This window comes from Struthio camelus, chromosome 9 (assembly GCF_040807025.1).
Source record: "Struthio camelus isolate bStrCam1 chromosome 9, bStrCam1.hap1, whole genome shotgun sequence".
NCBI classification, from domain to species: Eukaryota; Metazoa; Chordata; class Aves; order Struthioniformes; family Struthionidae; genus Struthio; species Struthio camelus.
Window position 1 is genome coordinate 13,412,288 of NC_090950.1, and position 18,372 is coordinate 13,430,659.

General features: G+C 43.1%; 1 protein-coding gene across 6 annotated transcripts in view; it reads left to right on the plus strand.

Annotated features, from left to right (window-relative positions):
- Window positions 1-18,372, plus strand: part of NYAP2 (neuronal tyrosine-phosphorylated phosphoinositide-3-kinase adaptor 2) — a 185,743-nt gene that overhangs the window by 98,470 nt on the left and 68,901 nt on the right. For all 6 annotated transcript variants that reach the window (XM_068954295.1, XM_068954291.1, XM_068954293.1 and 3 more), the window contains one exon: window positions 1,721-2,019. In XM_068954295.1, the coding sequence (XP_068810396.1) occupies window positions 1,721-2,019 (299 nt within the window). The remainder of the gene's footprint in view (window positions 1-1,720; window positions 2,020-18,372) is intronic.

An 18,372-nucleotide genomic window follows, 5' to 3' on the forward strand; every position in this document is an offset into this window, starting at 1 on the left:
TGTGGTGACTGAATTGCCCTAATTGAAATGTGCTGCAGGTTTACAGCGTGAGCATTGGGAAGAACTGCATTTCAGAACTGATAAGCATATATGAGTACAGCAGAAATAATGCCAAGTGCTCAGTCCTACCTCCCAGCACAATGCAGTGCATGGTATGACAGCGTTTGTTTCAGCTGAGCTTTCCTTCTTCTATACCTGTGTTTCTGAATGGTTGGGCATTATTTTCTTCCTGGTGTTCCGCAGCTCATTGCCCTCTCCTGTCCTACACTCATATCCTACCAGTCTGATGCTGCTCATGTTGCAGATTCATGTGGATTTGATGAGAAGTTAATGTTCAATTTCCTATATCCAAGTAATTTTTAGAGCATTTCTCTCCCTTACCACATTTTAGTCTGAAGGGGAATGATTGATTGTACCCCAAGAGCCTTATTTCCCAAGATACATGTATGTCTGCAGTCAAAGATGAGTGCGGGAGAGTGCAGATCAATACATGGTGTTGCATTTCTAAAGCAGTATTCTTTGCCCTACCAGCCATCTCATCATTTTCCTAAAAACTCAGTTCTGACTTCTAATTTTTGAGATTTTCTCTGTAGGCAATTTTCTCTGTAGGCAATTTCTAGTCACAGTGGTGTGAAACCTGAGTAAAAACCTTTTCTCAATTTCTCTTTGTAAAATTTTGAGTGCATAGGAGTGTATCTGCATTTCAGTTACTGGCAGTTCTGTTCACTTGTGTTGAAAACCAGACTGTGCTCTAATAGTCATCCTGTTTTAAGAGCAGAAAAGAGCATTGCGTGTTTACAAAGCAAAAATTGCAACACTAAGGGTTTTGTTTTTTTTTTTTTTTTATTAATGCTTTTGGTGTCGGGGCATGTAAATATCAACAGTGGGGAAGATTGACGTGAGGATAGTGCATAATGTTATATGGTCAGGATGTCCTTAGCCTGGAAATAAGCAGGAGATTTTTAACCATCAGAGGAGTGAAGCTCCTAAAGTCCATTCCGGATATGTTCAGCCATGCATGTAGGGAAGGAACCTAAATCACTATGGGATGAAGCTTGATAAATCTGTAGAAGAAATTAATGATGGAGAATTCTGCTGTTATAAATTAAAGCTTGTAAAAAGAGTTTTTGATGTCTGTGTCTTTGGTATATTCAGTGGGGAAGCTGAGAGAAGTTTTTTTGATGTTCTTCCATTGCACTGAAGAATGTCACCTCATTAGTATTAGCTAGATGCTTTTACCCAGCAAGTTTCCCTGCAGGGATGACTTAGTCACACCCTGGTTTCACTTCAGAATTCTTACAATGTTTGTGTGTTTCATGCTAAGTGTTTGAATTGCCTGTAAGGTATTGGAGAAGTGTTTTGTGACTTGTGGGAAAAGAAGCCTGATGAATGGTCTGCAGACCCTTCTGGACTAAGGGTGGGATCCACATCACTGAACTGTAGTGACCTTAGAATTTGGTTATGTTCTTTTTCTGCCGTTGTGCTACAAGACACAAATTTAAGAAAAAAATCAAATTTTGGAAGGGTCTTTTCCCTTTTCCCATCTTTTGTTCTAGCAAAAAATCTCACAAGCTGTTATGTATGTATATGCTAAACTATTACAGATCATGGTTACTGGACATCCCATTTCCAGCGAATTACAGATGGAGCTGAGACCTGCTTCTCGGTACTATTGAAGCAGAGGTGGCTCATTTACTTGTATGTATGTTTTCCCTTACAGTATAGGTGGAGAAGTAGTGAGAGGAAATGAAGGAAGCTACGTGGGGAAACATTTCCGCATGGGATTTATGACAATGCCTGCTCCTCAGGACAGACTGCCACATCCTTGCTCCAGTGGCTTTACCGTGAGATCCCAATCTCTTCATTCTGTTGGAGGAACCGATGATGAAAGTAGCAGCTCTCGTAAGCAGCCACCACCAAAACCTAAACGCGACCCCAACACCAAACTGAGCACCTCATCTGAAACAGTCAACACTGGACCAACAAGTAAGAGTGGGAAACTACCGGACAGGACTGAAGGTAAACAGCACAATTATTCAGAAAAAGGTTGTGGAGAGCCAGTGTTAAGATTAGCCGGTTGATAATCTTGCATTTAAACATTACCTGTATGTCTCCCCATCTGGGTAACAATGCTAGCAGAGGTTTCCTAGATTTCCCCAAATTTTGGACCAATAGATAGTTGGCAGCCTTTGACATTTCTTACAGGTCCATACTGTGCTGGGCCTGTTATACACTGTAAAGTGAGTTGAATTCCTGCAGTATGGAGGGAGTGTACTGTTCTGCAGCAAAGGGAGGGAAAAAGAGGCCAGATGGCTTATGAACACAGTGTTATCTGCAGACCAGCCAAGGACCACTTACTATGACCACTAGCACTATACAAACCCCAGCTTTGGACAGGGTCCTCCTCAACAAAGTAGTAAAGGGCAGAAATTATTGAAGAGAATACTGCCTGGCTGTGAAACTCTATTGCAAGGAAACACCATCTGATAGTAAAAATTGTACGTGAGACGATAGGGTATATTGCCCAAAGCTTGTGTTTGCTTATGCATCTACGTTTTTCTCTTCCTGTTCCTCCCAACTGCATTTCAGCAGGTGCAGTGTTCAGAAGCAAATAAATAAATAAAAGGCATTGCATGAGGATATCCCTTCTTTACTCTGAACTACTAAGGATGAGATAATACTATGGGGACCTTCCCCTTCCTTTCTTCCGTGCTGGAAATGCCTTTTGTATGGCAGGAGGACCAGCTGCGCTCCCTGCTAGATCAGGATTACTCTTCTTCCCGGTGTGAACTATAAGAAGGAACCCTTAGGGACAGATAGTTTTGATTATTGCTGATCTGTCCCGCTATTGCGTTACGTATCAGTTTTGACATCCGTGCAGTAAGTTGTGCTCTTAGTGCATATCCGTTTTGCTTGGTTGTGGCCAGAAATACTTGTTAGCTATACTCATGCTACTACCCCTTTTAAGCAAACGTGATTTAAAAGGACATCAGTGATAAAAGAAATACAAAGGGATATATAATTCAAGTGGAAACATGTATGTCTGTTCTTGCGAGCATGTGCACACACACTGAACAGACCATAGTCTTACATTGTTGTTGGTAGTTATTCTGTATATGACACTTATTATTACTTTCCATAGCCTGTCTGCACAACCAGATTCACAGGCAGAGTGGTATAAAATAGGCTCTAGCACTTTCTAAACCGTTTAACAAATATTCCTGTGAGTGTGTGCAAGAGGCGCATGCAGTATCATTGTGCTCTTTAGCATAGCTGACCTTGGCACTGTCTCTGGGATGCTTAGGAATGGGGTCTGGTTTACATCTAGGCTCTCCTTTTCATCATTTACTAAGAAGCAAGAGACTTTGACAGCCTTAAAATAATAATAATAGTAATCCAAATACATCCAAACACTTTTCCTATCCTAGAAAAGTTAGAGCAGACCCCATAAGTAGTCTGTGGCCTCATGGAACTAGATCGTCTTTAGCATTTTTATTATGGAAGGTTCTGCAAGTTATGCTTTCTTTCCCTCATGTTCCTTGTGCCTTCTGATTTTTGATGCCAAAGACTTCATATATGGTCATGCCCCTTCTGACAGATTTTTAAGTTTGAGATTGATTGACGTTTCTGTCAGTCCTTGTCCGAGGCCAAGTACCACTCCTCTTCTCCTCCTCTGCTCATCAGAATGGTAATATGCATTCCAGTAAGTACTGTAGAGCACCTCAGATTCATTCCTAGAATCAGGAACTGAGTATTCATAGCAAGAATTCTGGAAATATACCATCACTGTCATAATGATAATTTAGGTAATACCTAAACGTTACCTTGTAGCGTGACTAAATGCCTTTATTGAATACTGAGTATCTTCGTGATACTTAATATATGACTATATTGTGTTCATTCTGCTGCTATATATGTAGTACAGCAGTAGGCACTTTTAGATTATCATGAAGAAGGCCTTGGAGATTTGGAATTGACAAGACCCTTTAACCGTACCACTGTTTTTGTTATGTTCAGAACATCTGCACTGTTTATTTGTTTCTGGTTTAATACGTGCCAAACTTACAAGGGTTTTACCCCAGAGTATGATACATAGAAAATAAGATCAGATTGTAAGGTTTTTGAAGAAAGCGGTCGAACGTTAAGATCTGAAATACGCTCAAGAGTGTTACAACATGCTGTTTAGATGAACATTCTGGATTTCTAAAATGCTTTGCTGTCATCAAGAGAGACTTTGTAACTTCCTGTATGCTCCAAGGTCTTTTTTTTTTTTTTTTTTTTTTGATGAAAGAAAGAATTTAGGAATGTTTATATAAAATTCATAGTCATACATGTATGAGGACCTCGAAAGATGAGAAGAATAAGGTGAAAGTGGAAACTCATTATTGTCTTAGGAAACATATTTACAGTATTGATTTACTATGAATATTAAACCAGGTTTGTCCATGAATATTGAATTATTACTGTTGCTCCACAATTAATCTTCAGCAAATCCAGTATTATAACCTGCTTTTGTGCCTGGCTCAAAGAATCCTGTGACGCTCTGATTCTGCCAGTCTGATTTTTCTGTGCAAGTGGTTGAATTTATACATTATCTAATAGTTCTCATTCTAGAGGCAGCCTTTGAATTCAAGGAACTAAAACTGCATCTTCCCAATTTCAGGTGAGAAAATCCATATGGTAGAGCATTCCTGTTTTCCTTGGGAGTCTTTTGGAGCTCAAGTCCAAGAACATACAGATTTAAATTTCAGTTGCTGTTGTCCATCTTGTACACAAATATTTGTATGTGTGTGTGTCTCATACACACACTTGCATGTATTGGTGGCATTTGCCAGCGTTTGTAGACAAAAAAATGAATACATCTGCAGCTATTTCTAGGAATCATGGAAAACCAAGATGAATAAAACATTGTTCCTCCGTGAACTGTTGCAAAATCTGTACAAAAGAATTGACACAAAATTGTTCCAGGCTCATTTTTTATAGCAGTACAGAATAATTCAAACTATAGTGTCTATTGTGTGACCAGTGGCTACTTTGAAAAGGAATTTGCTGTATTTCCTAGGCAACCAGGGACAGCCTCACCGTTCTTTTTTTATTAAACATGTTTATTTTTCACTTTTTGGTAATGATCCTATTTAAAAGAACAAAAACTAAGACAGCTGCTGATGGTAACTTTTATTCTTTTCCTGATCATGGTAAAGTCAAAATATCGAATCCATCACATTGTAATGACTACCACAACAATAGTTTATGATGTTTTGAATGTGAGTCTGACTTTATGGCAGAAGCAAGTGGCAGGAGAAATTTGGTCATGAGCTGGAAAGACCTTTCCCTCTTGAAACATAAATAGCATAAGTAACAGCAACACAGGCTGTGTAAACATTTCTTATAAGTGCTTTTGCTCCCAAATTTGTGGGAGTGTGAAAATCTTCTTGTAAGTCGCAGTGGCACATATGAACCCTGCCTCGCTATGCAGCAGTGGGATAATGCTTCTCTTGGTGCGTTTCCTGTCCATCTGCCCTTTCTGGCTCCGAAAGAGCAAGCTCCAACTGAAGGCCAGATTCCTCTTAACTTGACTTCAAATTTTTTGGGTTTTCCACACATGCTTTTGTGTCCCCTCTTATGCTTCATTTATTCCTTTTCCACTTTTCCAACTGCCTCTCCTAGGCACCCACTGAAAGCCTTCCACCAGAAACTTTTGTCCTCTGCGACAGATCTCTAGAAGGTTGTTTTTAGAAATGTAGGCTGTCTTTCTGCAGAGTTTTCAAACACTGGTAGGAACAGCAAACAAATGTAACTGTGGCCCCTACATCACACGTTGGAAGCGAGAAGTGAACTGAAAAGGGCAATTTTATTTCAGCACAGAAAGCGTATCTCCTCTTGATCCTGAGAGGCTCTTTAATGAGAAAATGCAGGAGTTGTTTGTTTAATGTGCTTTCAGGACCCAATCTTACAGAGAAAGGAAGTAATAAAACAATATAATTGATGAATGTAACCAGCCTCAATTAGTGTTTTTTGTTGATATGATTGCCACTTGTCCCCAAGAAAGGTTTCCAGACCTAGCCCAACACAAATAGTAATGAAGCAATTTGCATTTAAAAGTTTTGTGTTAATAATTTTTGTTTTAATTTTCTGAAGTTACACATATTTAGCAAAATGCAGTTTATATATACGTAATGTATACATTTGTGTATAATGTAAACACAAGTTGCGTGTGTTTGTATATACACACTCAAAACGTTAAAACTCAGAGTAGGATTTTCGTAGTGCTGTTCACTGTTGTAATTCTGCTCGTGCCAGAGTCCACGGGAGGTTGAAGCTTGGTAAGTGATGGTGCTTTCAAAGATCCCCGCTTTTGGAAGCTGTGCGAGCATTTTAGTGTTTTCCTTCTGAGTGTCTTATGTGGAAGGAGGCATCTGTCTGGCTGCTCTGTAAGCCCATCCAGTGGCAGCATCTCTGTTGCTCGGCCAGCTCTGAACGTGGGCAGCTTGCAGGGAACGTTTTGCCCTGGAACGGAAGCAATTGCAGGAGCTGTCGCAGGAGTTGCAGTCCTGCTAGTCTCTCGCATCAGTCCGGTTTCCTGTCAGCCAGACGGGTCGCTCCGCATTGTAACCTTGAACTCTTGCTACTCTCGCTAAACAGGATTTGAGTTAAAGGGATTTGGAGCGTTCATTGTTTTTCCATAGTTCTAGTTTCCGTTTGTTTCTTACCATAGCTATTAATTCATTTAAAATAAACTTTGAAACAACGTCCTCTGCGGTAACCGTGTCATATGCTTCCTTGTAGCCAGGTCTTATTCCTGGATCTTTTCATCTCTGCCGCTAAAGGAAGAAATGTCTCTGCTGAGCCTTATTGAGACCTAGCAGGGCTGAAGGGGCTGGCGAATGAGCTCGGGTGGCTATAGCTGTGGGCAGTTTAAGATGCTGCTGCTGCTGGCTGTCTGCCCAGAGTTACAGCCCAGTGCCGTGGTGGCAGGGGGACCATTTTAGGGCCTCAGCTTTGAGACGCAAGCACTACTGTGGCACCTTGCTATGGGGCAGAGCTCTGGCACAGGAGCAGGGCAGCAGGTGGGAGCAGCAGCATGCTGCAGTGGGGCCTGTTGGGGCCCTGAGCCCAGGGCATGCGCAGACCTACCTGCTCCCTCTTAGCCAGGGCCAGGCATCGCTGTGGCCCAGGACGCTGGTGGTCAGCCAGAGCATGGGCCTGTGGACGGGGAAGGCTGCACCGCTGCAGCAGGACTGAGTGCCGCTCCTGAGGGGCGGCCTCCCAGGACGCGGCCGCCCCAGGCAGGTGCTCGGCTGGAGGCCTCTGCGTCACTTTGCCCAAGAGGCTCTCGTGCTTGCTCGGTGTGCGCTGTGTGCTTTTTAGCCCGTTTTCCTCTTTCCAGCAGCCTGCTCTATATTTTAAACACAGCATTTTGATCCATGAAAACTTGTGGTTAGTGATCATGAGTTAGCTAGAACACGGGCTGGTGGTGAGCCGTGTGTAAAGCAGGACAGCAGCTGTTTTCCTCCACGTACTTCTGAGTAGTTAAATCTGATTCTTGATCTCAGTGCTGCGTTACTCATTATTTTTTGTACACTGTAACGTATCTCTTACAGATTATAAGGCTTGAGAGGGCTTAACTTTAAACTGTGGACGTAGGGAGGAGAAAGCTGGCAATAGGGGAGGGGAAATCTCAGAGCCAGAGGCAGATGACACGTTCCTGACTGTCAGTAGGGTGAAGCAGAGTTGGCGCTTAACCGCCATACATGCCTATGTGTCCAAGCGGCCCAGCAATGGATACAGTGCCTCCAGCAGTCCTGGAGAAATGCAGTCTCCACTAGAAACGCAGCACTTTTTGGCATCTGTTCAGCCCTACATCTTGCAGTCACATTGCCCTGCCTTAAAAGGCTGCGAGAGGAGCAGCTAGCCTGGTTTAGCTGCAGGGAGTGAGCAGAGTCCCTCTGTGCCCGGCTGTGCATCTGTCTGCTCATGCAAAGATGGCTGCAATTTGCCCCTTCAGTTGCTGAAGTAGCTTGTTGCCCCTGAGCTGCACTCTAGCGGGAAGGACACAGTAGAGATCAGAATCAAATCTTGGCTATTTAATAGCCTTGAGATTTTCAAATGCTTTGCTTTTAAGGCAGGGGAGTGTTGGTAGTGTTTTGGTGGTGGGGGTGGGTGGGAGTTGCTTTGCTTTGTTTTACAGAGGTTTCAGTTTGCCACTCCCTGCCAGGAAGCTGGTTTTTTCAGGTTGCAGCTCCCACAGCTGGATTACTTTTCTGTACGTACCATCTCTTACGGCCTTTCATCTTTTCGGGCCTCTTTTCTGGTCCCTCAGATAAGGGAAGGCAAGGGGGAAGGAAAGAACAAAAGCACCAGTTCATAGAGCTGTTTTAAGCTGTTTTAGCTTTCTGTGCAAAACAGTGAACACAGAGTGATTTTTGGAGGGATTTATAAACAAGTTTTGAAGCCACAGAGGGAGTATGTTCTTACCCTCAAGGCACATATGCATACTCATTAACGTTAATGGAAGTTGCAAGCACTGAACAGAAAATAGACCATGCGGAGTTACAAGACATGATGATCTAGTTACAGACTTGGGAATTGCCTTGTGCCCTAAACTTGGCAGTTGGTACTTTAGCTGTGTTGTGCTAGTCTATCCTGAGTGCTTAATGTCTTTTTTTTTTCTTTTTAAATTAACAAAGTTGGTTTATATATTTCACATCTGTCTCTCCACCTTAGAGTGCTGCTCATTTGCTCAGAGAAACATTGTACCTCTGAAAAGGGCACAAAATTAGACAAGCAGCCCCCCTGCAGTATGGGTACCTCTTGGCTATGGTGGGTAATAGAAGCTGTGATGTTCCTGCTAATGGAAAAAACTGGCTAATACGAGTACAGGGAGTTTTGTGCTGATTCACTAGATTGACTGCGATTGCAGCCAGTCCAGGAGAAGGCTGCCTGCCCTTAGCCGAAGCTCGTAAGCCCTGCTGAACTCCTGCGATTCCTGCAGAGCCACGCGGGCTTCTCTGCTTCTCTGCGCTGTGTTCTCCAGTGCTCCAGGTCTTGGGAGCGTTTACAAACCTGGCCGAAGCTGCTTGCACGAACCCGTACTGTGCTGCCCCAAATTAGCCAACTGTCTAGGACCTGAAAGCGCTGTAGAGCATAATGCAGACATTTGCTGAGTAGGAAACATTCTCCTGGCCCCACTGAGGTCATTCTGCTCTGTAGGGTCACTGTAGTCCCTGGACGTGCCAATAAGGCAGGGGAACATGAGCCGTTTGGTCATGAAACCAGCCTGGATCTAGGAAATATTAATTGGCATGGGCTTTCCATCATGTAAAAGTCACTAGGCTGCTTTTAGAGCTAACCCAGCCCTGGGAGTACTTCAGCTGTGCTCCTGAGGTGTCTGAATCAATAACCTTTACCAGAAAGACAACAGTGAAGAGAGTCTCTGTAGAAGCTATCATGTAGTTTCTCATGGCCACTGCATGGTTTGCAATCTAGATAGCCCCTGTGTAACTGGAAGGTTACAGTGTCAATAAATCCATTCATGGTCATAAAGTCCGTGTATGTCAAGCCTAGAATATAGCTACACAAAGCTAAAAATCATAATATTTGTGACTGCTTCTTTATTTTATTTATACCTCAGGGAGCCGTAATGGGCCTTCTCATAGCACTTCCACCTGTGAGCTGAAATGCTGTGAAACGCTAGATTTCTGCATTATTTTGCCTCACTGAATATTTAAAAAAAAATACTTAGGGGAGGAGACATCCAGGTAATTCTCTTGCCTTTTTGATAGGCCTTCAGAATATGTTAAGTAAAAAGAAATGCCAGTGAAGCTTCCAAAATAACAATTTTGGAATACTTTTACTGCACTTCTGGTTTTCATACGATCTTTGCTCGTTGTCTGTTAAAGGCATTGCAAACAAATGAGTAAGGGTGTGAGGGGTGAGATCAACATCCTAAAGTCCCTGTTTACCCTTAGAGCTGGTCTAAGCCGGTGATAATAGAGATATTTGGCAAAACTCATTTGGAATTACAGGGAAGACCAGAAAACAGCGGCAGTCCCTGTTCCACAGCAAATGCACAAGCTTCCCACCTCTTCATCTTACTTTATTTTTCACTGATGCCCTAATTCTGCTCTCACTTAAGCAAACAAACGAGACAAATTCTCATGGAGCGAAGCATGACTGAGCACTCGAAGCATTTCCTGCCAAGAGGTTGGTACTGGGGGGCCAAGCACCCTGCACTCCTGTTGGCTTCACTGGGAGTGTGCGGTGCTTAGCAGCGCCACGTCCTAAGAGATTTGAGTCTGACTCCAGGTCAGATGCAGTCATGGGTATTCTCTGTTTCGTTGGTAATTTCTTTCTAATGACTGTTTGAATATAGTCGTCTTGGTTGGTGCATCAGTTTGCTGCTTTCATCTCTTCCACTTGGCTTAATGCTGGGTGACATCAAGCAACATATGCTTGACATGCTGCAACTGTGTTTGGCACTTTATGCTTTTCAGTTTGTGTGTGTGCAAACAGTGCTGTGTAGGGATAACGTGCTCAGCAGTGACAGCTCAGCAGAGCACAGCTTCCTTTTTGCAATGCCGTCAACTTGCCTGGAGGTCACAGTGTACCAGCCTGGACTTTTCATAAACAGAGAAAAAACAAAACAAGCATGCACATATTTTGGTGCTAATTTTAGTGGCCACAACTGTAAGCTGCTGGCATCTCAAACAGGAAGCACATCCCCCAAAGTCCAGCATAATTTGCAGCTGGCTGCTGGTTTGGGGCTGGGGGGAGCCTTGGATTGTGGGAAGTAAGAAGCTGGAGCACAGCGTGCTTGACATCAAGAGGCTGGAACTAATGTCCGTTCCCCACGCAGTGGTCTAATATTTGCCATGGCTTCCATCATTTCTTTGAGATAATCATGAATACTCTGCCTTCAGATTCACAACCAGCCCACCTGTGAGTAACACGTGAATAATTCTAGCTCCTCTTATGTTTAATAGAAAAACAAAGCCAGTCCTGGAAGCTCAGGACTCTCTGAATATGAACAAGCCTGGAAAACCAAACTCTCGTGTTGGGAGCAGTATAACCAGTGCATTGCTGATCCTAACAGGGCTTTGTTGGATGAAGAAGATTCCTGGCATCTAGCCCTCCATGGACGACTGCACAGGGAGCAGGCTGTCTGTGAACATTTGTTCTTGCTGGTATACCAAAAGATGGCATTGCTATAAATCTTGCCTTTGGTTTGCTGTGATGATGCTCTAAGTCTACAACTGATGTAATTGTCGTCTCAATTGGGACAGTTTTAATGGGATTAGGTTTTTGCTCAGACAATGGAAGTCTCTTAATGCTTGTATTTTGATGAATAAAACAGTAAGTAACCCATTGATAAAAAAGAATCAAACATGCACTAAGCACAAACTTGAAACTACACTGATGTGCTTTCAAGAACTCGATAATACGTCTAGCCTCTTTGTTGTCTTAAATATGAGTTTTTGAAAACAAATGCATGGAAGTTCAAAGTATTCCATTGCTCTGAATTTTCTGTTATTTTCTTTTAAAGACGAAGTAATTTTTATAGCTGTTTTTGGTAAACATCTGCAGCAATTAATTTCAATAAAATCCCAGTCCTGCAAATACGTGCTTGTATGTGAGCAAGTATTATGCGAAACTGGCACTCCTGTAAATAATGGTGAGCATCTCCCCGTGGTGTAAGTAGGCGAGCAGGGCTCTTAGCAGCTCTGTCACTGACTCAAATGACCTCGAGCCTTTCACTTGTCTCTCAGTGTCCCAGATTCCTCGTTTTTAAAATAGAAATAGTGATGAGGGCATTCTTTCGTAGAGTACCTTCAAATCTACTTACGGACAGAGTATTCTGCTCACAGACAAGACATGGGCTGCTGGGACATGCCTGAGCACTTTCTTGAGCAGCTGTGGAAAGAGCCGTTTGAGCAGAGACAGGAGGATGCGAGAGGAGTGGACTCGCTCACTGTATGAAGGTCCCCACATCTGGCAGGGTTCTGTCTATGAACGCAGGGCAATCACCATGGAAAAGGAGGTCTGCAGGGGCCTGGCAGCAGGAACTGCTTCCCATTGCTGTCAGTGATGCTGCAGTGCATGAATAAGGTTGCAAAATCTGGGCTGTGATTGTGATCCCAGCCTGCAAAATGCTAAATGTCATCAGCTTACGGTGAATATAATCCCAGGAGATGCTAAGCAGCAGGTCTGCTCAGAGGTTATGCTATTCTGTGCCGTCCTATCCCAGAGGCTGTGCCTCAGTGGTACAGCTCAGTACTTGGAAAGAGCTTTGCTGCTTTGCTGCTAGCTGATGGCAAAACGAGGCAGGCCAGGAGCGCACCACGCAGTGTATCAATAGCTCCTGCTTTAGGGGGCAAGTGATGATCTTGGCTACGCTTGTGCTGGTCTGCTGACCTCAGTCACTCCCTGATAGTTAATGCCTGCTTCTTCCCTTAGTTACTGGCTTACTGTCCTTGAGCTTTGATGCTGTACGTGCTTTAATTGCCTTCTGTTTACCTCAACTTTCCAAACATTTTTGCCAGAGAGGTCTACTTTTCCTCATTGTCCCATCTTCTATTTTCTGCTTCTTGGACTTTTTTCTCCCCCTTTTTTCTGGGGTGATGCTTTTTGATCAGGTCTTTTTCTTGTTCTCACTAGTTCTGCCTGTGACCTGAATAGGTTGTGCAGGGGTGGGTGAGGCAGGGATTGCTTGTAGCAGCAGTTCCTCTGTTCCTTTTTGCTGTCCTTTGTCTCTCATCTTTCCCCTGACTTCTAAGGTGGCACAATGAGGTTAAGTCTGGCTCCTGAAATAGGAGTGAATCCCCCAGACGCTTGTCTGGAGCCAGGCACGACAGTGTCAAAATGTTACTGTACAGTGCATCTAGGTGAACGTATGGTGATCAGGCCAGGCTGCATGACCCTTTAGCTCAACACTGTTATAAGGCTCTACTAGGGTCCCTGGAGGACTCCGCAAACAAGCACAATGTGAAATGAGAGCTGCCAGCCACACAGAGGCTCGGAGTGAGGACAGCTGGTCACGTGTGGCTTGTCTGTAACTTTGTCAGCACTGTATTCAGAGTTGAGAAGGAGAGACAAGTCACCCCTGTAGAAATGAAAGTGAAATGAATAGCTGTGAGGCTTTTTTCCTGAAGCTGATTAGACTGAGCGTTTCAGTGTTGCTCAGCTTCTGACCACAGAGGTGTTACATCTCCCGCCGCTGCGTGCTTGTGAGCTGCTCTAACTATGCAGTGACCACTTCAGCTATGATTATATTTACCCTCAAAGTTGCTCCGTGACAACCTGCAGAAAGTGCTTCTGCAGGGTCACCCTGTGTCCTTTGGTGGAGGCAGAAGTGTCCCTCCCTGAACAGGGAGCTCCTCCTGTTCAGCGGGGCTTCCCTGCTGCTCCTGCTGTGGTGACTAGTTCGACCCCTGCGATCAACATTGTGCTTCGGTTTGAAACGTGAGCTTCCGCGCAGAGGGGCCTGCCAGACCTGTCAGTCAGCAGCAGTAAGACGCCTTTTAACACCAGCCTGAAGAAAATGAATCGGACAAAGTCTGCAGAACTTCCAGGGGGGAAGACGGGTGCTAGCGAAAGCTGTCGGTTCCTCGTCACAGGTGGAGAGCGTTGAGGGAGAGCGCGGCATTTGGGAGGGCTGCCATGCCTGTGTGATAGCTGAACACAATATATTTCATCTGGTGGTCCCCAAGAGGTCAGTGTTACACACAATATCTCCTCTGGAGGTCTGGCAGCTTGAGTTAATGGGTTGCAATCATTTTAGAAGCTCAGCAAACAGATTGCTACTTATGTAAGCAAATAATGGGTTTGACCTAGTTGTTATTATCTGTAAGCCAAAGATAGGCATTACTGTGGATATAAAAAATGAACAGTCCCATTTCTCTGGACAAATTATTCAAATCTTTGCATAGAGTCACTGCTAGTATTCTGGACAGGACATTTATGGTCCAAAGCAACAATTCAATCAAGTGAGCAAATAGTGAATATTTTTCTAAAGCTCTGAAGTAGTTGAGCTAAACTTCCTGCTTCATTAAACTTCCTACTTCTTCCTCTAGCTTGATTTCCTCCTCCTTCTCCCTTTTCTCTCTAAATCCTTTCAGACTGCAGTATTTGGGGGTAGGTCTTGTATTTGGAAATCACCCAGAGCAGGGACTTTTGCAGAGGTGTGTTTCATTGAGTGTCTGTACCAGCACTGGGTCAGAAAGCCTCTGTACCATACCTTCTGCAAGAAGTTCATGAAAGTCCAGCAAGTGATGCTTTCCCACGTCATCTCCCTCACCTGTAATAGGTAGCAGGCAATATTAATGTTGTGCTTGTGAAGCCAAGAGTTGCGTTCAGACTGGAAGATGTTTATGTTTACATGAGCATTGCCAAATGATACTGCAAAGGCCTTCAGCACCCCTTGGGCAGTAGCTAATATATGAATAAGGAGCTGTGGTTGAGGGCCTCAGAGACTTACTTATATCGCTCTGATATCCACTACGTACCAAACTCAGATGATTTGGGTGTTTGATAACGTCAGCAGGACTTAGCTTTTAAGACATATGGAAAAGCATCACTCGCTGCGGGGGGGGGGGGGGTCCTTTCTTTCCACAGGTCAGCAGAAGTGCTGTTGCACCTGCCCTTGTCACGCAGCACACTGCAAAACTCTGTGACAAAAGCCAAAATGCAGAGCCGTACCATCTCCTGCATGACGCTTGGAGAACGCAAGATGGATAGCTACAGAGAGAGAGGGAGAACAGAGAGCACAGGCTGGCAGCAATATCAGCCGGGTACCACAGCTCAGATGCTGGGGGGTGGCAAAGGCTGATTTCACCCATGCTTCTCTGTGTGAAATGTAGTCAGTTTGTGGGTAGCTATGAGATTAGAGTGGTAACAGCTAATTTACAGTAAAACAATAAATGCTGTTCAGGTTTCATCTCAAAGGTGACAGTAAAGATACCGTAAATGCAGCTCTAAGAATGAAGTGCTTTACTCATATTGTTGATCTGTGGATGTTTTTCCATGCTCGATTGTGAACATGTTTAACTCTTCAGTGCTCCAACTCTCTATAGCTTTCTGCAGTAGAGCACTAGAGCCACCAACAAACAAGCACGTATGTTTTGTAAATGAGTTTCTCAGCAAGCATGGTTCAGTATAATTTGTCTAACGATGCTTATTGTTGATGAGTTTAAAAGCCAGTTGCCTTATCTGTAGCTAGAAATCCTTCAGGCTGTAGTACAGATACAATATTTTTTTTAGTGCTACTGTTGCATCGGCTACAAAATCACTGTTTCACCTGAACAGACTGTAGGCTATCTAAAACGGAACAAGCTAATGCTTCAGCAGCAATGTTGGTTACGTATGTGGGTAGTGTAAGGGTCCTTTACGTGGATTCGCACTTCCCCAGTGATCCTCCTACGTCTCCCTCCTCAGGGCCTGCTTGCGCTGGAACTGCTTGTAATTTGCACCCGTGTAACAGCATAGATCCTGGCCTCTTGTGTCTAAGCATGTTACTCAAACTCAAGGATATTTTTCTAAATGCATACTCAGAAATCATTGCAGCCTGAAAGAAGTTACTGTAAGATTTTTTGTGTTTGCCTCCATTTGAACTCAGTCCATCAGTTTTCATTGAAAAGGAAGATGATTCAAATTGGCTTTTCTTTTTTTCCTTAGCCGAAATCTTGCGTTCTCTGCCTTTGCAGAACTGTGCTTCAATGAATAGCATAGAATAGAAAGGCTTGGTCATAGATATTTTGTAATTATTTCACTCTTTTTTTTTTTTTTTTTGCCTATTCAATTTATCTGGAAAAGCCAAGGACATCAATTACTCATTCTTTCAAAGAACTGGTATAGGAAGATCAAAATATATGAGGTATGAGACCAGGCATTCAGAAGGAGAATTAGTCACTTTATAATCTTCTGAAAGCTTTTTGTAGACTTTTTCATTGTGGGAAAGGTTAATAAATGAAGCTGAGAGTATCAGGTGAATGCACAGAGAAGTGAAGGACTATGAAGGAGAAAGCCTGGAAGTTGGTCTGCTTTGGAGCTTGTCTGCCTGGGAACAGACTTTCTCCATGTGCAAAGAGCTGGACCTGCCCTCCTCTTGGTAATGCAGCGCAAAGCATCTCTGACCTCTGGCACTCTGCGGACAGGCCTTGACAGCAAAGCTGTAGGTAAAGTGGGTTTCCTTCCACCTCTGATCATGTTTCGAAGGAAGAAACTGATCCCTACTCAGTCCTTGAAGGAAGGTGTTGAAGCACGTAGCTAACTCCAGAAAGTCCAAAACTAGGAACCACAAGTGAAGGGACTTGTTCATGCCTGAGAGAGGCAAAAGGTGTAAGACAGCTTGCTTTTTCACAGTTTCTGTTAGGTAGTTACTAGCGCAGTAAGTTGGCTTTCACGCATTCCCCTCCCCGCTGTTGTGAGTCCCTGGCTGGTTTTCTGTGTATGGTGCGTAAGGAGCCCCAGGGCTGCTGTTGAGAATCCGGTTGTAACGCCTGGGCACGCAGCCTGAAGCTGGGGCTGGCAGCAGCGTGTCTTCAGGCCAGGATGCCTATCACTTGCATTAGTTGTAGTGTTGGCTTAAATGCAGACCTGAATTTAAGTGCAGGGTGCTCCCTGTTATGCTGGTCTGTAATTCTGGAATATCAATACCAAAGCCACTAGGTTTCTACCACTTTGAATTAGAGCAGAAATCAATCATTTTAAAGGCCAAAAGAAGTTGTAGCCAAATAAAAGGACCTGAATATTTCTGAAGAAGTCTCCTTAATCATAGCCTTGAGACAGCTGAGTAGCATCAGTATTATTTTATGATAGTCTTTCACTCCTTTCATTTTGGGTATAGTTCAGTCCTCTTTAAACGCCCAAACAATTCCCAGTAAGAGGCAATAGATTCAAGAGGGGGAAAAATGCGTACTACGTTAAATCACTGCACTGAAACTACGTAATGCTTGCAAAGCTGTTAGAATGAATGAGATGGTTCTTTTTTCCCTTCCATGGTCTTTCTCTATTTGATTTTTCCTATCATATTTTAGGAAAGAGAAAGGTAATCTGCAGGAAAAGGACTTGTGTGCATGAGGACAATGCTATTTTGAACGCTTTTTTTTTTTTTTGTGACAAAGATATGTTCTCTGCTGTTACTTCAACCCAGTGATGACTTTTTTATGGTCATTTGATAAGATGCACTTTTTTTGCATATGTTTTACTGCTGTTCACAGTGTGAGAACGTTTACTACCAGAAATTCCTTGGAGAAGAAAAGATGCACGTTCCACACAGCAAGTATTCAATAGATATATTCAAATTTGCTGTTGTCTTTTACTGTTGCTTCCCAGTTATGGTAACCACTATGCAAGGACTGATATAAACCAAAAAAACAAAAAACCAAGTCCCATGCCTGAAAGACCTTAGAACCTAAAGTGGCTCTAAGGCAAAAGGTAGAAGGTAAAAAAGTGGCATTTAAGGAGTGAAATGACGCCTAAGGACTTGTGGTCTGTGACAGAGATAAGAATTAAACTCAGATCTCCCGAGTACCAGCCAGTCTTTTGCACAGTTCAGAGGCCTGTGCCTTTTTTAATTCAGTCTCGCTAAGAACACTCAGACTTCATCTGCAGAGATAATGAAATCAGAGCCATATGAGCACTGGAGCACAAACGCACTTAAGATCATGTGCAGCTTTGAACAAGGAATTCGTTTCATTAAAGCCAATGGGAGTTACTTATAGTCATGAACTTACACGTATATACATAGGTACTGTGCTACCTTAGAGCTGTATTTTCTTTTAAATTATATGTGTTGTAAATCAGAGTCTGTGCATCTTTGATTCAGTTTCAAAGCGAGTTCAGGGTTTAATTAAATTCTATTTCCTTTTACTCCTGGAGGCTCTTTTTGATACTCCTCAAAATACAGCACGAATGATTCCTTCTTGCTTTTAAAGTAGCATTATAAAGAAGTTTTAAATTTTGTATGAGGCCCCAAATCATTCCTTCATTTAGAAAGAATTTGAACATTAAAATATATTTGATGTGGCGTCTTGTAGAAATTGAAAGGTAGGAATTTTACCGTTACATGTATTTTTCTTCTTTTGGTTGCACGGAATAGTGCAATAAATCAGCTTGGTCTCTGAATTGCAAAAGTTGGTAAACAGCTAAAGCACAGTGGAAAATCACAAATTCATTTTATTTTTTAAGTGTTTTCACCCATGCCTTACAGAGTGAGAAAATAATAAAAAACAATGCCATAACATATTTTCATAATTCACTCTCTCCTTGAAGAGAAAAAAGACTTCAAAAGGATAGGATGACAAGAAGAGTTCTGTATTTCCAAAGTTTACTATGCAAGGCGGATAGTCTGGGCATGTCTGAAAGCTATGCGTAACC